General features: G+C 34.9%; 1 protein-coding gene across 2 annotated transcripts; it reads left to right on the top strand.

The window, feature by feature from the left end:
* The first annotated feature begins 21 nt into the window (after positions 1–21).
* Positions 22–25408, top strand: ABCE1 (ATP binding cassette subfamily E member 1). 2 transcript variants are annotated; one of them, XM_084886353.1, is made up of 18 exons: positions 22–162; positions 4353–4482; positions 5530–5615; positions 8364–8461; positions 9423–9540; positions 10184–10321; positions 10480–10549; positions 10789–10885; positions 11775–11864; positions 14170–14291; positions 17419–17640; positions 18973–19032; positions 19132–19190; positions 21305–21415; positions 21495–21637; positions 21757–21879; positions 23167–23278; positions 24861–25408. In XM_084886353.1, the coding sequence occupies exons 2-18, from the start codon at positions 4380–4382 to the stop codon at positions 24906–24908; spliced, it is 1800 nt and encodes a 599-aa protein (XP_084742479.1). In that variant the 5' UTR covers positions 22–162; positions 4353–4379; the 3' UTR covers positions 24909–25408. The 2 variants fall into 2 exon arrangements, with proteins under 2 accessions (XP_084742479.1, XP_084742480.1); XM_084886354.1 differs by having other exon boundaries at positions 49–166.
* The last annotated feature ends 646 nt before the right edge of the window (positions 25409–26054 follow it).

A 26054-nucleotide genomic window follows, 5' to 3' on the forward strand; every position in this document is an offset into this window, starting at 1 on the left:
GTCGCGTGCGCGCACTGCGTCGCTGAGGCCTGCGCGAGGCGCGGCTGGGCACCGCCATTTTGGCCGGAGGCCGTAGGAACACGTTGTGGACCGGAGAAGTGACAGCAATCGCGGGTTCGGCGTGTGCGCTCCCCCCCTCCGCAAGGGGGTCGTTATCTCCCGGTAAGTAAGTAGCCCCGAGGGGTTTGGCCAGGAGCCGCCCTCCGCCACGATTTAAAAGACTGTGGAACCTTGGGTTAGGCCTCCGGCGGCGGCGCGTGGCAGCCGGCGAGGGCATGGCGCGTGGGGCTCCCGACCCAGCTGGTCATCTGGTTCTCGGCCGCTGTGGCCCGCCAACCCCGCCGGCGGCGGCGGCGAGGATAGCCCCCGCTAGAGGCCGTCTCAGCGACCCAACCCTCCCCGCTCCCAGCCCCCTGTGCCCGCTGCTCCCCGAGCGCGGAGCCTTCTGTAGGGGAGGGCGCCTCCAGGATCTACGGCGCCCGCCGTCACCTCCCCTCTTCTTCCCCGGGCACAGGAAAGTGGGCATATTTCCACACGTGCGTGCTTGGTGTCGGGGAGTCGTAGGCTTGTCTCCCACCGTTGGGTGACTGTGGGATGAGTCAGTGGCCTCTTGCTGCTGTGAAGTGGAGTTATTCCTCGTCCCCTCCTCCCAGTCTTGATAGAAACGATGGCCAGGCAGCCGCTCTGCTTTTCTCATAGAACAGCGTGCACCAGGCTTTCGGTGGGATGGCCCCAGCTAATCTCCCCGTTAAACGCCTTGAGCTGTTTTTTTTGTTTTGTTTTGTTTTGTTTTGTTTTTTGGTGCGCTTTTACAGCATCGGGCGCTTTTCCCCTTAGTGACTATTCCCTCTGCCCCCTTAGTCAGGGGCAGTGTCTTCACTCCTTGAGAGCAGGGGTGGTGTCTTAACTCAAAACGCCTTTATCTTTGTTTTTTGTTTTTCCTTCCAAGAGGTTCGTACATGGTAGTCACTGCGGGCAAAGCCCCTCCACCTCTGAGTAGGCTAACAGACATTGGCCTGTTTTTGCTGTGTATGGTTACGTAGATGACTGTCAAGACGATGTTTTGTTTTTCTGTTATCCTCTTCCACAGGACTGCTAACTAGGCATTGATGACAGTGGCGTTGGTGTTGCAGTCCTCGGACCATTAGTCCCTTATCCTGGGGATATCCATTCTGTCCAGCTACCGGACAGTAATGCTTTGTCAATATTAACCAAGGTTCTCTTAACCTGTGTTTGAACCAAAAGGGTTTCTTTTATTTTAGTTAAAAACCTTGTTCTCCCTATTTAAAATAAATAAATAAATCTCTTAGGAAGATCGTTTAATTGTTGTGGGGAAAAGAAAGCAATATTAATTTAGTGTCTCTTCTAAATGTCTTCAATTTAAGACCCTGAAATCAGTTGTGTACCACTCCCAACTTAGATGTTTTATAAGACTAATAATCCGCAGTAATCATAGGTTAGACTACTTCGTGCGATATTAAGCAACACTTAACAGTGATCTTTAAATGCTTTCACACAGTATTATGCCGAAACCGGTTTGGCTCAGTGGATAGAGCGTCAGCCTGCGGACTGAAGGGTCCCGGGTTCTATTCCTATCAAGGGCATGTACCTTGGTTGTGGGCATATCCCCAGTAGGGGGTGTGCAAGAGGCAGCTAATGGATGACTCTCATCGATATTTCTATCTCTCTATCTCTCTCCCTTCCTCTCTAAAAAAAAAAAAAAAAAAAATCAATAAATATATATTTTTTTAAAAAGAGTAATGGTTGGTGAATGAGGTATTTGTAATGGAGACTGGAGAGATTGCAGTTGGTAAAGGTGATGTCAAGGGTTTGACAAAAGAATGAGTGGCTGAAGGAGGGTGAAAAACCAGATCGTTGGAGGAGAGGGGTTTATTAACTGAGGGGACAGGCTATTAATAGGTGATTCATCTATGAACATATATTGAACCAAGAATTATGACAGGAGTTGTAAAAGAGGGTGAAAGTTAGCCAAGGTCTGAAATCTTCAAAGCGCGGGGGCAAATGATCTGATGGTCAGTAAATGACAAAATGCAAAAGATGAAACTTTTAGTGAGAAGGAAGAGATAATAATAATAGCCTGGTAGGAGCATAATTTCTTTTTTCTTTTTTTAATATATTTTATTGGTTTTTTACAGAGAGGAGGAGAGAGGTATAGAGAGCTAGAAAGTCGATGAGAGAGAAACATCTACCAGCTGCCTCTTGCACACCCTATACCGGGGATGTGCCTGCAACCAATGTACATGCCCTTGACCGGAATCAAACCCAGGACCTTTCAGTCCACAGACGGACGCTCTACCACTGAGCCAAACCGGTTTCGGCAGGAGCATAATTTCTTATTCTCCTCCATGTATAATGATATTGAAGTGTGTGAGAAATACTCGAGAGATCTACAAGGAGCCAGTCTGTCAAAAAATAGAGGATTGAGGATCACAGTCATAAAAAACCAACAGAATGTCTGTCAATAAAATAGTCTTGGCCTCAGGTTCTTTCATTATTTATTGGAAAACTGGTGTATTAAGGCACTTTTGGGACTTATTTTCTTTAAATCACAAGTCTAAGAAAATTAAGTTCAATTAAAGTCTATCACTAGCCCAGTATTGTAAAAGATTTTTAAGTTTACTTTGACCTTAGCTACATAAATCGGCACTGTTAAATATCCAGACTTATAAAAGCTTTAAAAGTGAATACAGTCTATACTTAGTTACTTTGTTTCCTTTTCTTTTCAATGCTCTTAGTATAAAATTCATCTTGTGCATATTGCAGATTCCCAGATAAATGCAGTTTTTACTTTTTCTACTTTACCAACACAATGGTCAGAATCTTAGAAATTGTCATTTTTATCAATAGAGTCATTATTGTCAGATGGATAGTTTTATTCATGTATTACTACATGAAGTAATGCTTTGTTTGAGAGAGGAAGTAAACATCTTTATCATGCGTATTACCCTGTTTCCCCGAAAATAAGACAGTGTCTTTTATTAATTTTTGCTCCCAAAGATGTGCTAGGTCTTATTTTCAGGCGATGTCTTATTTTTCCATGAAGAAGAATACGGTACACATCTATTGTTAAATGAAAATAAAGGAAATTTATTACCAGTATACGGTACGGTAGTATAGTAGTTGTCAACACAAACTAGACAAACTGTGAATCCTACAGTATCAAGAATTTACTCATTTATTCAATGACAATCATGTCATCATCTTCTGGAGCATCATCATAACAATCCAATTCCTGAATTTCCTGCTGAATTTCTTGTGACTCCATTTCTTTCAGAATCAGTGGACCACATCTCTCATGTTTAGCCTGGGGGGCCTTATTTTTGGGGGGATGCCTTATATTTCACTCAGAAGGAAACCTGTAAGTAGGACTTATTTTCAGAGGATGTCTTATTTTCGGGGAAACACGGTAGTTGTCATGTCAGGTTTTTTTATTCTGCATTCATTCATTGGTCTATATTCATATACTGGTAACAGTACTAATTACCCAGGCCTTATATCATGTTTTTCCTTCTGCTCTTTTTTCAGCTTTCCTAGCTGTTACTATTTTTTTCATAAGAGCTCTAAATTTGGTTTGTTTGGTTAATTTTCTCTCCTCCCCTCCCCACTTGAGATTGGATTAAATGTATAAATTCGGGGAAGGTTGAAATCTCTAGTGTTACTATTCTCTATGTAAAATTTCATTCTGTTTGTTGAGTCTTTTATGTTTTTTAATGGTATTTTAAAAGTTGCCTCACATTTGTATGTGTCTTGTAAGGTTGATTTCTAGATCATTTCTTTTTTTGTGACAATGAAAGATGGTATTTTTTCACTTAATTCCAGGTAATCATATCAGAATATAGGGATAATATATGTCCTCCTATCTAACTTCTTTCAATTTTAAATTCTTAATTGTTTAAAGCACATGTGTCAAACACAAGGCCCGCGGGCCAAATCCAGCCCGCCAGGCCTTGCAATGTGGCCCGCACCGCGCTGTCATCACTGCACTCCGCTGTCAGTTTATGACATTGTCAGTTTATGACTGTTCAGTAAACCATTCAGCCCGTGATTTAGGCTGGATTTTAGATTTTGGCCCCTTCTCTGATTGAGTTCGACACCCTTAGTTTAAAGTATTATATATAAGTCTCCTTTTACCCCATTGACCTCTCCCCAGCCACTCCTACCCCCCCAGCACAAGCCCTCACCCGCACCCCTCCTGTCTCTGTCCTTTGGTATGCTCATATGCATGTATACAAGTCCTTTGGTTGATCTCTCCTATCTAACTTTTATGCCTGACTTATTTCTCAATTAATTGCATTGATTATGTCATAATTTTGTTAATTTCTCTTTAACAGAAGAGCTGGATAGTCCTAGCTAGAATTATGGCAGATAAATTAACAAGAATTGCTATTGTCAACCATGACAAATGTAAACCTAAGAAATGTCGGCAAGAATGCAAAAAGAGTTGCCCTGTGGTTCGAATGGGTAAGCTATTCCATGGATCATTTAAAGATAAGAGATTTAAAAGGAATAAGTTGGCTTCGTAGTTGTCTAGACTTTTGCCATTAGTTTCTTTGAAATGTAAAGACACCAGATTTTGTTCTGAATTTTTTGTTTTATGACTATATGATTCTGTTTCTTTTAAATTATAGGATAGTGTATTAGTATCAGTATTTTTAAACATTTATTGAATATAAAGTCAAACCAGAGTTTAAGTTACTGATATTCTTACTGTTCTACAAAATCCTGTAATCACTTTAAGTCATGGAGAAAGGATTGCCAAATGTTTGTATTTGATAATATTCTCACTTTAAAGAGCTTAAAAAGAATCCCTATTCACGCCGAAACCGGTTTGGCTCAGTGGATAGAGCATTGGCCTGCAGATTACCGGTCAAGGGCATGTACCTTGGTTGCGGGCACATCCCCAGTAGGGGGTGTGCACGAGGCAGCTTATCAATGACTCTCTCTCAACGATGCTTCTAACTCTCTATCCCTCTCTCTTCCTCTCTGTAAAAAGTCAATAAAAATATATTAAAAAAGAATCGCTGTTCATGAGGTTTTGCTATATTTTCAAGATAAAATAAATTTACAGCAATTCAGAATTGATGAATTGTTTGTAATCTTTACAACTGTTAAAATAATTGAACTTAGGCTTATTGAATCTTAAAGGACTTTAGATATCATAGATATTGATTCCTAGATCATAGTCTACCATGCTGTTCAGAAATTCTATTATTAATAGTCTTGTTTATATGCCAAGTTTAATTTTGTCTGTATATTAGATGACTACTTAACTTTTTAGAATTTCACTGAGCTAGCTAACATTTCATTCCTTTCTCTGGTATACTGGTACATTACCATTTGCAAGGCATATTTTGTGAATTAAATATTTAGGTCAGTCAGCTTAAAAATAAAACTTTTAGGATCTGCCACAATTCTACCAGCATATTTTCTTCCCCTGTACTAAACTAAACAAAATAAATATGTTAGTCATCTCCCTCTTGCCTCATAAACATATTTTTCTTTTGCCAGGAAAACTATGCATTGAGGTTACACCCCAGAGCAAAATAGCTTGGATTTCTGAAACTCTTTGTATTGGTTGTGGTATTTGTATTAAGGTAAGTGATATTTTATTTACCAGGTCAAATTTATAACCTAAAAATGAAATCTGAAAATTCTGAATATATTATAATTGTTTTAAAGAGGCAAAATATAAAGCATTGAGTAATGAATATAAATTTTGTACTTATATCAATAATCAAATATTATTTCTTTGTAATTAGGCCAGATTTTTATTTAAAAGTTATCCTCACCATACTCAATTTTGTAAAGCCATTTCCAACCAAAATTAATTTTTTTCCTCACCTTTTTATGAGAAGAATATTCTTCACCAGAACTTTTTGGGAATATGAATACTAAAAATATGAGTTATATAACATACATTTTTTTTCAAGTCTATATAACTTTAAATTTGCAACTTATGGGCATGGGGGAGTTAATCCTCACCGGAGGATATTTTTCCACTGATTTTTAGAGAGAGTGGAAGGGGGAGATAAAGGGAAACATCAACATTGGTCTTGAGAGAGTCTCATTGATTGGTTGCCTCCTGCACATGCCGTGACCAGGACCCTTCAGTCCGAAAGCCAACGCTCTATCCATTGAGCAAACTGGCTAGAGCTAAATTTGCAACTTTTAAATAGAAGGGCATATGGCCAAAATTTTTCAGCTTAACCTAATCTTTTAAGTGCTTTTTTTGCTGTAGTTGTACATTCTTCTCTTGTTGAATTTACTCTATTAGTATAATTTTTCAAAATACCCCAAATTAGATTTTGTTACATTAAAAGTTTGATTAAGGTTTTGACTTACAAATGATGAATTTCCAACTTAAATTCATGAAAGATATTTAGGAGCCAGTTCACAAAGTTCTTAATTTAGTTGTTTTTATTTGTATATCGTGTGCATTTTAGAAAGGACCTTTACCAGAGTATGGATACCACCCTGTTACTTATTCTAATAAGCTTATGTGTACTTTGCATTGGCTTCCAGAAATAAAATACCTGAAAACATTTTCCCATATTTTGAAAATATAAGCAGGAAATATTTCTTCCAGCAAATATTTACTAATCTTTTATATACCTATGTTCTCTGGTGCTAGAAATCTGATTTTGAGTAATATATTTTTAATTGTAGAAAGAAAGAGCTTTATTTTCTTTTTTTCACTGCTGTAGGAAAATGATTTGGGGTATGCACTTCAGTGGCTGAAAAGATAATAATGTGATGAGTCTGTTTTGGGAGTGAGGATAGTATATACCTGAAAATTAAGATGCTTATAATGCAGTTCATATATGAACAGTGTGGATTTGTTTTCCCTTGTAGATTTAGAGAAGTTTAAATTACTTTTAGCCTCTAAATATTTTATGTACGTTGATGGAATAAAAAGAATTCTATAAATGAAGGTAACTTGATTGGCAGAAAATATCTCATGTGAAGAATTAATAGTTTTGTTTAGACAGTAGTAATTACTTATTTAGAGAACAAAAGTTTTATTTGTTTAATTACCTATGTTTTTTAAACATAAAAGTAAAACTCACTGAAATTTTTCTATACATACTTTGAATTGGTCCCTGAGCTCACTGAACAGTTCTGCTAAACAAATCTCAAATGTGATTATACTCATGGATGTACCTTTTTCAAGTTATATGTACTTCTGATAAGTTTCTCTAGCCACATTACCACTCTTTTTATATATTGATTTCAGAGAGGAAAGGAGGGTGAGAGAGACATAGAAACATCAATGATGAGAATCGTTGGTCGGCTGCCTCTTACACACTCCACACTGGGGATTGGGAATGTGCCCTGATGGGGAATCAGACCCTGAACTTCCAGTTCATAGGTTGACATTCAACCACTGAGCCATGCAGGCCGTGGCACATTACCACTCTTAAATGAACCTCTAGTTCTTGCCATTCTTGTTTCATAGACATTTATCTGATTACTAGTCAACTATTATTTGAATAAGTTTTTCTGTAAGTTTTTTTTTTTTGTTTCATGTGAATTTACTCAGTTGGAATAAGAAACATCTTTTTTATATGGGATAGTTAAAAATCACAGCAGAGCTGAAACCGGTTTGGCGCAATGGATAGAGCGTCTGCTTGGGAACTGAAAGGTCCCAGGTTCGATTCCGGTCAGGGGCATGTGCCTTGGTTGCGGGCATATCCCCGGTGGGGGGTGGGCAGGGGGCGGCTGATCGATGACTCTCATCGATGTTGCTGACTCTCTCTCTCTCTCCCTTCCTCTCTGTACAAAATCAATAAAATATATTTTTTTTAAAAAATCACAGCAGAAAGACATTAATCCTTGTTCTATCCAAATGTAATGCCAGCTGTTGTTGGGACATAAATAGACCCAAAAGGTACAATCCATGACCTTAAAGGACTTAAGGTAGAAATGGATGCATACAAAGACAAGAAGAAGGAAGTAGAGGGAAGGAATCTGTCATAAGCTGAATATGTAGTTGTATAGTGCTCAATAACCATGCTTTATCTTGCCTTTTGGCCTTCTTTTATCTAATGATGTAAATAAATGCACACAGAACTTCCAAGTTCCATGAAGTTTTTCAATAAGTATTAAATGAACATTAAATGTCTAAGATTATGGCATTCACTAAGTGTAATGCAAAATTAGTTGATACAGTTTTTGCCTTCTAGAAACTTTTAAGTAAATAAAAGGAAATGAAAAATATTTTACATCTTTGTGCAACTCCATGTTCAGAAGATTGCTTATAAAAACCTCTTAATCTCTCCATTTTACTTAAGTGTTTACTTCCAAAAATTAACAAAAAATTAATTCTTTACTTTAAATAACAGAAATGCCCCTTTGTCGCCTTATCAATTGTTAACTTACCAAGCAACTTGGAAAAAGAAACAACACATCGATATTGTGCCAATGCCTTCAAACTTCACAGGTATATTTTCAAGTCAACATTCCTCTTTACTTCGGTGAAAAGTAAAATGCATTTGGAATTTTCAGAGATATGCAAAACTGGGGGAAAACTATTACCCATGCACTAAGGAGAAATACAATATTGTAACATCATGTGAAATCATATTATATATATCAGTTGTTTATTCTGGCCAGCATTAGAGTTACCTGGTCTTTTTAAAGCTAATGCCCAGATTTCAGCCCAGTTGATTAACATTCTATCTCTGGATGAAAAGTCTGGACCTCAGTAAGTTGTAAAAGCTCCAAGATGATTCTAATATAACTGGGGTTGAGAATCGCTATTATTAATAAACCTGTATTCCCAAAAAAACTTTTAAGGAAACTTGTCCTTGATTTTATTTATCTATTAATTTCATGATCAACAGAGAATATTACTCTGAACTTGGACATATATTATTAAATTACAGGAGTCCTTTGAGGTGTTTTATCTGCTAAACACTGATATTTTTAATCTGGAAGTCTAGATTTAACTAATAAAAAGGTATTTCTCAACCTGCCAGCTTTAAGGGGCCTCTTGCAGCAGGGAGAATGAAGTGGAATATTTCTGGTTGATGTGGCACTTCTCTCCTTGTAAGTAAGTGGCAGGAAAACAACAAAAACAACAGTGTGAGGTTGCACCTGCTATAATATTTTTTACCAAAGCATTTTTTTACATTAAAACTGAGCCTTATATGCAAAGAATAATTGTTACTTTAGTACAGACTTTGAATAAATAAAAGTTGGAGTAATATTGCCATAGATGCATATCTAACAATTAACAGTTTTAAGTTAATCTTGGCTGGGGGGTTTTCTAATAGCCAATAATACCTGGCATATATCTCTTAGCTTAATGGATGTCTGTGGAGTGCAAGTATATTAAAGTATATCATTCTGATATTATGTAGCTTTTTCTGAGTTTTATTATTTTTGTATACTTTTGACAGGTTACCTATCCCTCGTCCAGGTGAAGTTTTGGGATTAGTTGGAACTAATGGTATTGGGAAGTCAACCGCTTTAAAAATTTTAGCAGGAAAGCAAAAGCCAAACCTCGGAAAGTATGATGTATGTATTACCATCTTATAAAAAATGGATATCTTGGGTTGGTTTTGTGAGACTGAGAGTATTTATATCATTTTTTGTTTTGCTTTTGTTAATCCTTACCCAAGGATATTTTTCAATTGATTTTTAGAGAGAGTGGAAGGAAGTGGGGGAGACAGAGAAAGAGAAACATTTATTTGAGATAGATACATTTAATTGGTTGCCTCCCACATGCACCCGACCAGGACCAGGGATTGAGCCTGCAACTGAGGTACATGCCCTTGACCAAAATCAAGTCTGGTACTCTTCATTCCTCTGACTAACCAATGTTCTATCCACTAAGGCAAACCGTCCAGGGCTGTGCCTTTTTTTTTTTTTTTTTTTTTTCCTCTCAAAATTATTTGTGGAATTAATGGTAAGAAACTATACATAGGTGAAACTCCTTCATTTTTTAATTAAAATTTGTTGGTGCTACTTACCTGATTATTCTGAGTTCTATTAAACTGTTATGAGTTGGTATACCTTGATTTGAAATTAAATCCTCAGTATTAAGATTAAGTTAGAAGCCAAAAGTATTCTATTTGGATACATGTTCTATTTTGTATAACAGTCATCCTCATTGCAATTGTATTAAATTAAATTCAGGTAATTATATATATATTTCTAGGATCCACCGGATTGGCAAGAAATTTTGACTTACTTCCGTGGATCTGAATTGCAAAATTACTTTACCAAGATTCTAGAAGATGACCTCAAAGCTATTATCAAGCCTCAGTATGTAGACCAGATTCCCAAAGCTGCAAAGGTCAGTTGCTTTTTAGGAGGAATTTATACTTTATAGCTATTGATGGAGGTATAAAATATATATCAAATTAAAGCAAAGATTGAAGGGATTTTAACATTGAATTTAATTTTAATATTGGAGGAAAACAGTAATGACTGTTTTTATCCATATTATGACAGGGGACAGTAGGGTCTATTTTGGACCGAAAGGATGAAACAAAGACACAAACAATTGTATGTCAACAGCTTGGTAAGTGTTTATTTTGTGTATGTGTTTGAATAGGCCCTAAACTTAAATTATAAAACAAATGTCTTTATATGGATTATTGAAATACATGGGGAAATCTCTGGTAGTTGTCATCTTTACTTTTTATTTTGCACAATTTTCAACTGAAATAGTCAAACTCAGAATGACCTACATTATAAATTTTACTTAGCAGAGGTGAAATAAAACTTACGTTAAACACAATGCCTCTATGTTCTTTGTAGATTTAACCCATCTAAAAGAACGAAATGTGGAAGATCTTTCAGGAGGAGAGTTGCAGAGATTTGCTTGTGCCGTCGTTTGCATACAGAAAGCTGACATGTAGGTTAATTTACACCTTTTATAGATCTCAATCCTTACTTTAGAGCTTTTATTTGGAAGGCTGTAATAAAACAGTGGTTTTGAGAGAAACAATACAAGCATTATCTAAGATTCTCATTTTGAGGTAAGAAGCTGAAGCAATTGTGCATCCACTGCCCATTCTCCCTGTTCTTCCTGCAGGGGTGGGGGATACTCATTTATTTAGATAAATACTTTACAAATTGATGGGGTCCAGAGCTTTTTACTCTGAAGTAAGTTGTTTATTATTTAAACTTTCTTTGTACATAATAAGAATATTTTTTAAGGCTTAATTAAGCTCTCCAACAAAGCCAGCAAGTTTTTTATAAATACCGCAAGTAAAATAGAAGGTCTTTTAGATAACTTTGAATCAGGATGGCATGGTATGTGAGAGTAAAAAGGCCAGTTTCCTTCCTACCTTCCAGTGCCTCTCTTCTTCCCAATACTTCCTGCTCCATGTTCCACGTTTTTGCTCTGGCATCCAAAGCAGGCTAGCTCTCTAAAGTAGTCTATAATTCTGTGCACTGCCCTCCACTTCAGAAACTATTTGCTTAATGCAACTGACTTAAGCTATTTAAAAGAAAAGCTTTCCGTATTACTTTGGACTACATCAGAATATTTTTCATAAGCAGGTAACAATTTGTAAGGTAGCCTAATCTGGGAGTGTCTCCTCATGTTCGGCTTTTCTTAATTTCTTTTCTTCTGAAGAAAATACAGAAGTTTTTACCATTACAGGGTAGACTCCTCAATAGAATAAGGGATTTTTTGTTGTTGCCAAACATAAACTGTATTATAGTACTTTAAAATAACATGCAAGATAGAATTATGTCATACTTCTCTTTCAAATTACTTTTGCTTTTCTTTTTCATAGTTTCATGTTTGATGAACCTTCTAGTTACCTAGATGTCAAGCAGCGTTTAAAGGCTGCTATTACTATCCGATCTCTAATAAATCCAGATAGGTAAGTACAGATTTGCCATGTGCCTGTGTTATTTTGTTTGGGGAGTTTTACAGATTTCTAAAGACTGAACACTGGGGCCACCAATGTCATATACATGTGCATGTTTTCCATGTTGATTATTTGGAGCTACCATTTGAATTTACCTTCCTCTAACTAGAACATAGGTTCTTAATATAAGATTTATTTACTACTAAGCCTATTTCCTGGGAACTATGAATACTCTGAAATGATTGGCAAATTCTGGTACAAATAAATGGGTTTCTGTGAAGCAGATCCTTAGCTCTTACCACATCTTCAAATGAATATGTCACTCAGACACACACAAAACTTAGAACATTGGTATCAACAGAATAATTCCAGTTCTTCGTGGTGTTACTGAGCACAAGAGAATTCTGAGCCTCTACTAAATAATAATAACACCCTATATATATGGGGTGCTTTTGTAGTTTGAAGAGTTTCTGAATCCATTATCTCATTTGAGCCTCATAGTAATCTTCTAAGTTAGAATATAATATTTCAAATATCAGTGATAAAGAAACAAACTTAGTTGGGCCAAATAGCAGCTATAGTTTTTACCTTGTACATAGGCCTTACTCTTTGGGGAATGCAGGAGTATAAAATATAGTCCCAGTATTCAAGGACTTCACAGCCTGGTAAAATACATAAGCAATCAAATCAAGTTTGAAACCCTAGCCCTTTTTTTAAAATGTATTTATATCTCTTATTATACTGAAATGAAAGTCTTAGACAATCTACCTTCACACATTTTTTTTTTTTTAAATATCAAGTAATGGCCTAACCATAATGAAAAGATTAGTGATTTATAACCAACTGACATGTATCTCAATTTGTAAATATTTCGCCAAATCACTACAGTTAGAAATTATCAGACCACAGAATCTTCATTGTAAAAGGATAACATTTCAAAGCAAATTATACTGATAAAGTGAAGAAAATGGTTGAGTTAGACATTTGCACATATGTGCCAGGTCTTTGGTATAGGGTTAAAATAATCTCTCTAGTGATAAATTGACAAAAAGTTAAATGAAGTATATCTGTATCCTGAGATTCTACATGTCAAATCACATGTTCAGTCTTCCTGAAGTAATGTTTTTTCATACCATTCTTGTATTCTAAAATTAGGTTGTAGCTTCTAGCCATATTTTGCTATTTTTATTCTAATTGAAATAAAAAATTAATTTCTTTAATCAAACTAGTTACATTCTAAGTGCTGGGCCTTCCATGTAGTTAATTACTACCATATGGGACAACAGAGATAGAACATTTCCATAATCAGGGAAGTTCTACTGGATAATGCTGTTTAAAAACCTACCATTTCCCCCAATGCCAATTAACATAAGTCCAAATTCTTCATCATTCAACAACTTTATTAAATATCTGTTTGATGCATAACACACAAGTAAAGATCCTAGAGATTCAGATTGCAGCCTGTCTTTAGAGTGTTTGGGACAAGTAATAGGGTACTCAGAAAGTGCAAGAATTAGATCAGAGTGACGAAGGTTAAAGAATGAGGTAACAAACAACTATAAGGGTGTTTCTCAGAAGTTAGGATTTGAGACTGTAGAAGGGACTTCCAACAAGTGAGGATTTAGGCAGGAGATGTTTTACAAGATAGAATACCCCTGAAACACACACAAATTGAAAAGTGGATTGTTTAGTAAATAATGAAAGGTCCATTTTTTCAGTGTGTCCTATATATAAATGAAGTAAAAAATAGTAGCTTCAGTTTTAGAAGGTCTTAAAAGAGAAGTCTAATTATGTCATTTGTTTCTTTGGAAACTGAGAGCCATATCTGGGGACCTGAAGAAAGTGAGATTTGTCTTTCCCAGCTACATTGGAAATTCTCAGATTCAGGATTCTGTCTGTTATTCTCTATGTATCCCTTACCACAGCCAGCATGGGACAAGTAGAAAGGTTGAATGTGTAAGGGGAATAGCATACTAATCAGTTAGGGTGCATCTAATTTAAATCTATTCATTGTTCTGCTTTGTAAAGTTTATTTAAAATGTTTATTAGTAAAGTACATTTATTACAACATAAACTATTTAATATTAACTTTTTTCTTTTTGTTTAGGATACCAATTTGAAATAGGAATATCGCTATGTCATATTTAAATAAATATTTTACTTTTGTTTAATATGGTCGTTATACATAATTTTTTAAAAATATCTCTTATCCTGAAATTTACACTGTGTTTTAAAAAAAAGTTACATAGAAGTTATTATTAAATATAATTTTAATGTTATGTCTATATATTGTTACATCTTAAATCTATATTTTCAGATATATCATTGTGGTGGAACATGATCTAAGTGTATTAGATTATCTCTCTGACTTCATCTGCTGTTTATATGGCGTACCAAGTGCATACGGTGTTGTCACTATGCCTTTTAGTGTAAGAGAAGGTAACTTGCAAAAGTATATTCACAATGCTGTATTCTCTGTACTCTAATGCTTAAGAAAATGAACTATTGTTGATATTAAGTCGCTGTAATATGATTTATCTAAAACACTAGTCTCATGGAATTTAATCACATAACAGAATATATGATATATATGGTTATATTCATCAGTTATAATACAGAACATCTTTTTGGAGAATTTTTTGTTGGGGTGGATAGAAAGAAATTTGGCAGAATAGTTTTACTATTTATTTGCTGTATTAAAAGTTTCTTGTGTATATTAGCTTCTATAGAAACTTTTTTAATTTATCATCTTCAACTTCATCTGTGACAGGCCAATACCAATAGTGAAACTCTTAAAATTCATTTCGTGCTTAGCTTGTTTCACATGTATGTTGTCTATCCTAAGTTTGTAGAACTAGGGCTGCCTAAAAGTCTAATACGATAGTTTAGTAAATATATATTACAGTTTAGTAACTGACTATCTATAAGCCTAGTAAAATAGCTTGTGAGTATATTTTTATATATTCCTTCTACTTTCAGGAAAGAGGGACTCTCTGCCTCTCTTTTCCATGCTCCTCCCTATCTAAGCAAGTTAGACAAAAGTAAAAACTAGCCTACCACTCAGTGGCTCCTGAAACAATGTCTGTGCACTCTCCATCTGGTATGCCTTTTCCTTTTCATTCCTGTTCTATTTCCTTTTGCTGCTTTTTATTTTCCTTTCTATTTCTTCTCTTTGCCTCTGCCTTCAGCTGACAACCTAGAACACCGAAAAGGACTACTTAATCCATATTTTGAAAATAGAGCATAGTCTATAAGTGATAGTTTTTGAGATACCTAAGACACTTTTGGAAAAAGAAATTTGCATTATACATTTTGCATAAAAAGGCAGCGGTGGCTTTTTTTGTTTGATAAAAATATATAAATATTTTTTAAAATATATTTTTATTGATTTCAGAGAGAAAGGGAGAGAGAGAAATATCAATAATGAGAATCACTAATGAGCTGCTTCCTGTATACCCCCCACTGAGGACCGAGCCTGCCAACTGCGCATATTCCCTGACCAGAAATCAAACCATGACCTCTTGGTTCATAAGTCAATGCTCAACCACTGAGCCACACCAGGCTAGGCTTAGTTTAAGATATGGGGAAGGATTTGTTATCACTTCTTAAACTTTGAGATAAATAACATATTTAAAGGAAAAAATTGTGAGATTACTCAGTTTTCTTTCTAATCATTTTAAAGAGATGATATCAGAAGTTATTCTTTGTTTTATTTGCCTTAGTTGGCCAATATTTATTGATTACCTACTGTATACCACATAGTAGTAGTAGTTCTACAATCATGTTGAAAATTCTGTGGATAATCACTTGTCAGTTCTGTTTATGAATGAATACCTTGTGTAAAGGTTTTGTCACTGAAAAAAAAGTCACTGGTGAGGTTTTTAATGTGCCTTATCTGTTAAAACAATTCAAATAGTAAACCACTTAATCTTTCTGCTTTCCTTTAATAAACAAATTAATGCAATGTATATAACTCTTTAAACTGTAAAAGCGATAAGAGAAACATTGCAGTAGGAATATAAAGGTTGATTTATTAATGTTTTGCTCAAAGTCTCTTATTACCCTGGATCTTACTTTCCTTACATTGTAAATTATGCACTTGGACTAAATGTTCACTAAAGTTCCTTTCCTTCAAGTTTATGTTTTTATTTAATTTTTGGTTTTACTTTTTTTAACCTTACATAAAGATTTTTTTTAAATGCTACTTTTGGCAAAATCAGTGTATCTCTTCATTTGTTCTGTTCGCAAATATTTATTGAACACTCCTATGTTTTAGGCTGAGCTTATAGACCCCGATATGGCTCTCAGTTGCAGATGAAACAAATAATATTCTTAGACTCTCTTTCGAGACCTTCCAAAACTTCAACCAAGCTTTCTGTTACTTCTCCTTATATATAGGAAACACTAAAAAAGAGTGTTTTGTTTTTTTTGTCTCCCAAATAATCCACTTTTTTATTTCTGTGTCTGCCATTATGGATCTTAACAACTTCATTATGGAGGGATTCTCAATGTATAATGTTAGTTTATTTCCAGTTTTTATATCTTTTTTTTTTTTTTTTTTAATTTCAGAGAGAGGAAAAAAGAGAGGGATACCATCAATGACGAGAGAATCGTTGATTGGCTGCCTCCCACATAACCCCTATTGGGGATCGAGCCTGAAGCCTGAGCATGTGCCCTGACCAACCAGGAATGAAACTGTGACCTCCTCGTTCATGGTCGACACTCAGCCACTGAACCACACTGGCCAGGCTTTAAAACCTTTTAGATAATGGTGTTTAACTTTGTATAATGAAGCAAAAAAGTGTCAAATGAAGTTCATTATTATCAAATGTCTTAGAAACCTACAAAAATAATTAGGGGATAAATGCAGTAAATTATAACTTCAATGCGTAATTATAGCTCATGTGAAAATGAATACTCATATTTTAAACTGTTTATTTAAAAAATTATTCCCCAGCCTGGGTGGCGTGGTTCAGTGGTTAAACATCAACCTATGAACCAGGAGGTTGTGGTTCGATTCCCACTTGAGGCACATGCCCAGGGTGCTGGCTTGGTCCTCCATAGGGGGCGTGCAGGAGGCAGCTGATCAGTGATTCTCTCTCATCATTTATGTTCCTATCTCAGCCTCTTCCTACCTATAAAAATATTTAATTAAAAATAAAAGAACTTGTTGCTTTTTTAAAGAAGTTATTCCCCAAACTCTTTTATGTCAATCTATGAAAATATTCCACTTTTACTAGTCATTTTTAGAGAAAAATTAGAATTTGCGAGTTAAAAATGAGCAGCAGAAATGGCATTGTATGCTTTTGCATTAAACCTGCTGGGGGGATATCTTATAAAATCACATCGTAATGTAAGGATGTGCTTTGTATGTATGTATAATAGATACATAAAACCCTGTGTTGTCACTGCATGTTATCATAAATCCACAGAAATTTAAAGCCTGTGCTTACAGTGATCCCAAGAGAGCCTGAAGTTTGAGCTCTTCTGTAGTAATTTCTTGTTGTAGAGAAAGTTTAATTTTTAATTGATCTTTACTAATCTATTGTCAATGATTTTTCAATAGGCATAAACATTTTTTTGGATGGTTACGTTCCAACAGAAAATTTGAGATTCAGAGATGCATCACTTGTTTTTAAAGTGGCTGAGACAGCAAATGAAGAAGAAGTTAAAAAAATGTGTATGTATAAATATCCCGGAATGAGAAAAAAGATGGGAGAGTTTGAGCTAGCAATTGTAGCTGGAGAGTTTACAGATTCTGAAATCATGGTGATGTTGGGGGAAAATGGTAAGTTTTTCTAATTTTATGATATGTGAACAATCAAGTTCATATTATTTTGTCTGACAACCTTCAGTAAAAATAAGATTTTTTAAAATCTAGTTTCTCGGATACTGACTAGACAGGAAACAATATTTGCAATTCACAAGCAATCATGTTTTAAATGTCCTTGCACTCATTCTTTTGGAGATATTTTAAATCCAAACTAGTCTACCTTTGTAAATAGTTCTATTACCAGCACTTTTTAATATTATATTACCATCATAAATACAATTATGAGATGAATTTGAGTACCAAATATTTGATATTGCTTTCATGATTTTTAAAAAAAACATACTTATCTATAATAATAAAAGTATAATATGGTAATTAGACCAGACATCATTCCTTTTGGACAAAGCTGCAGTGGGCAACAGCGACATCAGGGGTTCAGGGCCAAGGCCCTTGCACGAATTTTGTGCATCAGACCTCTAGTAGCTTATAAAACTGTGGAATAAAAATTTTGAACTAGGTATTTCATGTAAATTCTTTTTATAATGATGGTATAAATCATAACAATACTATTTTATCTTAATAAATTGTTTGCATTGACATTTTAGTTATTTTTTTTTTTTTTGGATTTCTTTTTTTTTTTAATCAATCTTTATTGTTCATATTATTACAAAGGTTAGTTAAATATTTTTTTAAAAGTAGCCAAAGTCTAATACTTTGTAGGCCTATCATTTATTAAAATGGTCATTATTAATTTTAACTAGTTTATATTCCTCCTAATTAGTTTAGAGAAGTGGTTCTCAACCTTTCTAATGCCATGACCCTTTAATACAGTTCCTCATGTTGTGGTAACTCCCAACCATAAAATTATTTTTGTTGCTACTTCATAACTGTAATTTTGCTACTGTTATGAACTGTTAATGTAAAATTTTTTTTTCTGGTTTTAGGTGACCCTGCTAGCGGTTCCCAACTGTGTAACCCCACAGGTTGAGAACTGCTACTACAGAGCCTAAGACCATCTGAAAGCACAGATATTTACATTACGATTCATAACAGTACCAAATTATAGTTATGAAGTAGCAACGAAATAATTTTATGGTTGGAGGTCACCACAACGTGAGAAACTGTATTAAAGGGTTGTGGCATTAGAAAGGTTGAGAACCACTGGTTTAGAGTTATATTTGAAAGGTGAATCATGAAAGTTTAAGTATTTTTGTATGACCTTCAGAATTCAGTAGTGTCCATGCCTATATTTAAACTAATTTCTCAAGTAAAACCCAGTAATACATAGCGATTTACACTAAATATGGAGCATCTTTCAAGTCAATTTGTTGTATGTTGTGTTGCCAGGTACCGGTAAAACGACATTTATCAGAATGCTTGCTGGAAGACTGAAACCTGACGAAGGAGGTACTGTTGTAATCTTGATTCCTTTTACTCAGTTCTACATAGTAAACTTTAAAGATCAGGGCAGTTTTCAGTGTGTTTTTTATTTGTATTATTTTGCAGGAGAAGTACCAGTTCTAAACGTCAGTTATAAGCCACAGAAAATCAGTCCCAAGTCAACTGTGAGTTATTCTGTTATTTGGTTATTAAAGAAAAGTTATATATATATAATGTTCGTCTTTTCTATAACAAATTTATAATTAATTTCTGTACAGTTTTATCAAAAGTCCAGCCAGCATGGCTCAGTGGTTGAGTGTCGATCTGTGAATGAGGTCATAGTTTGATTCCCAATCAGGGCACATGCCCTAATTGCAGGCTTGATTCTTAGTAGGGGGGCATGTAGGAGGCAACCAATCAATGGTTCTCTTATCATTGATATGTCTGTCTCTCTCCTTCTCCCTTCCTCTCTAAAATCAATAAACACACACACACACACACACACACACACACACACACACACACACACACATATATATATATATATATATATATTTTTTTTTTTTTTTTTTTTTTTTTTTTTTTTTTAGTGTCTAGAGAAGGTATTAAGACTAGTCGTTGATTCATTTCCACTAAGAAAATGCTTTTAAAAATCTAATAGGCAGCTTTTTCCAAAATGAACCTTTAAAAACCTAATTGTTTTGTGCTGCAAATAGCACAATCAAGAAACTGAAAAGACCTCTCGTAGTATGGAATAAACTATTTGCAAATCATTTATCTCAAATATATAAAGAACTTTTTTTTAATATATATTTTATTGAGTTTTTACAGAGAGAGAGGGATAGAGAGTTAGAAACATCGATGAGAGAGAAACATTGACCAGCTGCCTCTTGCACACCTCCTACTGGGGATGTGCTCACAACCAAGGTACATGCCCTTGACCGGAATCGAACCCGGGACCCTTCAGTCCGCAGGCTGACGCTCTATCCACTGAGCCAAACCGGTTTCAGCTATAAAGAACTTTTAAAACTCAATTTAAAAATAGGCAACAGATTTGAATAGACATTTTTCCAAAGAAGATATATAAATGCTCAATAAGCATATTAAAAGATGCGCAGCATCATTATTCATTAGGGAAATGCAAATCTAAACCACGATGTAATAACCACTTCATACCCACTGGGATGACTTAAATTAAAAAAAAAAAAAAGTATTGGTTAGATATGAATCTCATACGTTGCTGGTGGGAATGTATAATGGTACAGCCATTTTGAAAAACAATTTAGCACTTCCTCAAACAATTAAACATAGTTACATGCGAAGCAACACTTTCACTCCTAGATATATCCCCAAGAGAAATGAAGGCTGTCTCAACACAAAAATTTGCACACAAATACATTATTCTTAATAGCCAAAATGTGGGAAATAACCCAAATGTCCATCAGCTGATGAACAGAATAAACACTGTGTATATCCATAAAATTTAATGTATTCACCCATAAAAGGAAATAAAGTACTAATACATGTTGCAATATGGATGAACCTTGAAAAGTTTAAGTTAATCTTCTCTAGTTTCTGCAGGTGTTATAAGGAATTTCTTGACTTCAGAATCCATACTCAGTACCTCAATACTCACTTAGGTCTATTTGAGCTGGCTTAGGTTTACAATAAAAAATTTTACCATCGATACTTTCTATAAGCTTACCTTTTTTAAAAATATATTTTTTTTATTGATTTCGGAGAGGAGGGGAGGGGAGAGGAGGGAGAGAGAGAGAGAGAGACATCAATGACGAGAATCATTGATCAGCTGCCTTCTGCACACCTGCTACTGGGGATTGAGCTCGCAACCCTGGGGATGTGCCCTGACTGGAAATCGAACATGACCTCCTGGTTCATAGGTCGATGTTCAACCACTGAGCCACAGCAGCTCGGCTAAGCTTACCTTTAAATTCTCAAATTCAGACCTTTCCAGAAATAACAAGCAGTACATCTCAAGATTCATTCCTATCAGTTTGTATTATCTTACTGATTATTCCTATTCTCAATGATTTCTCCCCTGAAACATTCAGCATTTACTTTCAAATTTCAAGATCGCTTTTTTTTTTCATTGTTGGACATGATGGGTTTAATTTAAAATTTTCAGAACATGCCATAGATGACAGATAAGCATGAAAACACTATTGATATCTGTTGGTGGTAAATTGACATAGTTTTGCTCTGGAACTTAACTTTGTTACAATTCGTAATTAGAGTAGTTCTGTACTAAAATAAATTTTCAATATTTATCCATTAAAAACAGGGAAGTGTTCGACAGTTACTACATGAAAAGATACGAGATGCTTACACTCATCCACAATTTGTGACTGATGTAATGAAGCCTCTGCAAATTGAAAACATCATCGATCAAGAGGTACTCTAATTTTTTTTTTTGTTATTTTATTATTTTATTATTTATGTCTCTAAATCATTTGCTAACCTTCTCCAAATAGGTACAGACATTATCTGGTGGTGAACTGCAGCGAGTAGCTTTAGCTCTTTGTTTGGGCAAACCTGCTGATGTCTATTTAATTGATGAACCGTCTGCATATTTGGACTCTGAACAAAGATTGATGGCAGCTCGAGTTATCAAACGGTAATAACCTCATAAAGTATTATTTTCGTTATGTGGCCTGGCATACAACTGTGCTTAATATAGCATTTGAATATTTGATTATATAAAACTATAAAAGATTTTGCAATCATGTGTTTTAGCTTCATACTCCATGCTAAGAAGACAGCCTTTGTTGTGGAACATGACTTCATCATGGCCACCTATCTAGCAGATCGAGTCATTGTTTTTGATGGTGTTCCATCTAAGAACACAGTTGCAAACAGGTAAAACTACTTTCTAAAATATTCAGCCTAATTATAACTTTTAATAATTAGAAAGTTATCTAAAATTAAGCTTATAAATATTACTCATACTATTTTAATTTTTTTTTTTAATTCTCACCTGAGGATATGTTGTTGTGGGGTGTTTTTTTTTAATGATTTTTAGAGAGAGGGGAAGGCAGAGAGAGAGAAACAGTTGGTTGCCTACCATACTCACCCTGACTGGGAATTGAACCCTCTCACTACCTTTTTTGGTATATGGGACGAAGATCCAACCAACTGAGCCACCTGGGGATTCAAACCATTTTAATTTTTAAGAAGGAAAGAGATAGCCAGAAATAGAAATTATACTGTAGCATCTAAGATTTTTCACATGGAATTCTTGATGGGACCCGCAGAATCATTTTCAGACTATTATAGAACTCCACCCAGGGGGATTAGCCCCTCGCCTTTTCATTTTTGTTAACTTTTTACCGTTCCCTTTTTTTCCTATCATTTTCTTCCTTACTGGCTTGAGAAGATTTGTAATGTAGAGAAGGCTAACCTGTAAGGTTTTACTGTAAAACCTTAAATTAGGTTGACCCATATGAAATTACTATATTCAACCATTTCGACCTATAAAAACAGTAATTTTATGTGATTCCAACGTAACATTTTCTGGTGTTAGGGAGGAATGGAGTTGCTATTTTAATTCATTCATGAAATATAAGTAATTTACTAAGCTTCCCAGAATTCCATTCTTTTCATTTTTAAATTCATACATCAACTACTGAAAATTACATATTTCTTTGAGAATTAGGGGCATTTCTTAGGCCATATAAAGCTTATTTATTCAAATATTGATCCTCTTTGTTTTTATACTAGTAAAATGCTTATAAAATGTTCCACATGTATGATGTGATTTAGCATGAATAGCATAGACATTTTAAAAATTCTTTATTACTAAAAACCATTACATTGTACATATTCCCTCCAGTGTCTAATTTCTAACCAAGTCTCTTCTCCCCTAAAAATGTCATGTTTGAAATTCTGTAATTTCCTAGTTAATGATCTTTTGCTTTTCTATAGTACTCCCTAAATATTTTTTCCAGATCAGAAACAAGTTAAACTATGTTTTGCACAAAAATATTATAGCCAAACTATAGAGTCTACGTGAAGATATTTCAGAACATAGAGTTTATCATATGCTGTAGTATACTACTATCCAGATGGCTTATGATTGGAGAATTAGAGGGAACAGTGAATTTAAGGGGTAGAATTTAATCAAAATTGACATTGTTTTTCTTCTAGTCCTCAAACCCTTTTGGCTGGGATGAATAAATTTTTATCTCAACTTGAAATTACATTCAGAAGAGATCCAAACAACTATAGGCCAAGAATAAACAAACTCAATTCCATTAAGGTATGTAGAAAAACTATCTTAAATGTTGGATAACTATAGGCATGTTTCAAATTAAAATCTGTATAATATTTTATTAATTTCCAGAGTCATGTTTTCATATTTTAATACCTGGTGGCATACTTAAGTTTTACGGGCAGCAGTTGTGATGTGGCTGCCATTGCTGCATGAACTCCAGCAGAGCTGTTCATGTCATATGAGTTGTACCCGCTGCTGCACCACGTGTGTTAATTGCTATTTAACTGCCTTCAGAAAGATTACACTAATGCACCAGTGAAACAAGTTTTTAAGAATACCTTAATTAGTTTGTGTGTGTTTTTTCTTTTTGTGCATGCATAGGAGCAACATAATTAAAGCATATAGTTGAAGAGTCTAAATAAGCTCCTTCAATGATCATAAAATTTTAAACAATGGAAAATATTTTGTCAGTTTAATTGGCCCTTTTTCTCTCTTTGTGGTATCTAAAATAATTGTGCCACCTACACTTAATGTAGTCTGTGAAATACCATTTGTTATCAAAAGGCAATAATTTTTTTTTGGTTGCTAAAAATTCATTTTTAAAATGAATTCTAAAAAACCCATTTGTTTTTACATACCCTGCAAAGCCTCTTTAAAATTCTGCTTACATTTAGTGGTCCTCTGACTATCATAATACTTTAGAAACTGTAGAAGTATGTTATACACCATTCCCATAGCAGTCATTAGATTTTATTTTTTGGTCCTCCACTAGCTTTGTGACTTAACCATGAGTTTTTGGAATGCAAAGACAAGGTCATCGTACACATCATGTTGCCTTTAGCCATCTCTGTGTTTTGTTTATGACTGTTACTCACTGGCCAGGAGAATGAGATGACAAATTTTAACTTAAAAGTGAAGTTTCCTCAATTTTGGAAAACATTAGGCAGAAAAGAGGACCTAAATTCTAGAACATTCACTATGCAGAACCTATTTTTCCTAAGAATTTCTGCTGAAGTATTACGAACACGGTGTTTTATTTTTGTGTGTTTCCCCCTCCACCCCCCTTTTTTTTTTTTATTGAATGAACACTGTACTGTCACTTTTTTTTCTTTTTTTTTTTTTGCAGAAATTTCTGGTTTGGTTCTCTCTGCCCACTCATCTCAGTCATACCTTAACCCTAATAAGCGAGCAGCTAGGCTAATAGTTAGATGTATAATATATGGTTCATTACTGGCCAGTCAGTAAAGAGCACTGGGGAAATTTTTTATGTATTTTGTGCACTAGGCAGTTTTCATACCAACAATATGGACCTTTTGTTAAGTCACAAAGCTAGTGTAGGACCAAAAAATAAAATCTAATGACTGCTATGGGAATGGTGTATAACATTTTGTACCAAGAGCTTAAAATGATGAAAATGGAATTTAATAGTTTTCCTGGAAACAGTATTTTTTGTGGCAACTTTATGAGTGTAAATAAGTATTGTATGTGAAGGGCTTGGCTTGATGTGAACCAAGGGAGGTAGGTGTTCTGTAGTAGGAATGGGTAGTAATCTTGCTTTTAAGTCTTGGACCAAGGAGTATCCAGAAGCAGACCTGGTGCTGATTTTTGTTGCTTCTCTATTTTTCAGGATGTAGAACAAAAGAAGAGTGGAAACTACTTTTTCTTGGATGATTAGACTGAATCTGACAATATCGGTAAACCATTTATGAAGAGAAACATTGGGATTTTGTCATATAAAACTTTAATCAGGTTTAATGCCCCACTCCCAAGCCTGAAGTAGAATTTGCTGATTGTAACATAAGCCAGTTGTGTTGTAAATTGTAGTCAGAACCACAAAAAAAAAAACTAAAAAAAACCCCTTTTCTGTTCTTGATAAGGCCCCTTTTGCCTGTAACATTCTAAAATGAACACATTTCAAGCTACATTAATTACCTCCAAACTTTCATGATGTAGAGGAAGATTTTCCTACACACAAGACGTGCTACTATATTCATGTACCAAATGCTGACCAGTGTTGCCCCCTTTTAAAAGTCTTAAGTTTCTGTACTTATATTGTTGCCTTATAAGTATGTTGTACTTATAAGTATGCCAATATAATGAACTGCCCTTATTTTAAAGTTGGTCCAAGTCTCCACTGATGAAATTTGATAAATAAACCTTAGGATTATATTTGTTTCCAGTCTTTGCACTATATTATCAGTGTGTTTAGATCATCTACTATAAACCACCACTGTCAGAAATGCTGTTACCAACTTAATCGTTGCTTACAATTTTTGGTGCTTTTGAATATTTTCGTAAAAATCATTTCAGTATCTCTCCCCCCCCCCCCTCACTGAGAAAACAGCATAATTTCACTTTGATATACTCACACTTAGCATACAATAAGATTCTATTTTCTGTAATTGCTCTCAAGGTAATACCGTGTTTCCCCAAAAATAAGACCTAGCACATGGAAAGATAAGACATCCCCTGAAAATAAGACCTAGCGCAACTTTGGGAGAAAAAATTAATATAAGACACTGTCTTATTTTCTCTAAACATAACTTTATAATCACTAAACAAGATTTAGGAAAAGGCACTGTAAAGAACACTTGCTTCCCAGGCACAAAAATTTCTCAAGTTGGTGCCTAAGCATTTATGTTATTAAGTTTCCACAGATTTCTGATGGGCAGCTAAGAACTGTGAGCCACTTATCGAAAGGCAACATTAATGCAAACACTCCCCAGGTAACAGTACAAAGTATCCCTTGTACTACCAGATACACTCAATTCTAAATTTGGATCTAGAGGCTATTATGTAAATCTATTACACTTTTTTTTTC

The sequence above is a fragment of the Pipistrellus hanaki genome (assembly GCF_964339955.1).
Source record: "Pipistrellus hanaki genome assembly, chromosome: 5".
Taxonomy (NCBI): Eukaryota; Metazoa; Chordata; class Mammalia; order Chiroptera; family Vespertilionidae; genus Pipistrellus; species Pipistrellus hanaki.

What these genes read in the sequence shown, in the direction of transcription:
- ABCE1 (XM_084886353.1), top strand. Translation starts at nt 4,380, where the DNA reads ATGGCAGATAAATTAACAAGAATTGCTATTGTCAACCATGACAAATGT. An exon ending in TGCATACAGAAAGCTGACAT is followed by an intron (nt 10,886 to 11,774) that starts GTAGGTTAATTT and finishes TCTTTTTCATAG; the next exon opens with TTTCATGTTTGATGAACCTT. An exon ending in ACTGAAACCTGACGAAGGAG is followed by an intron (nt 19,033 to 19,131) that starts GTACTGTTGTAA and finishes ATTATTTTGCAG; the next exon opens with GAGAAGTACCAGTTCTAAAC.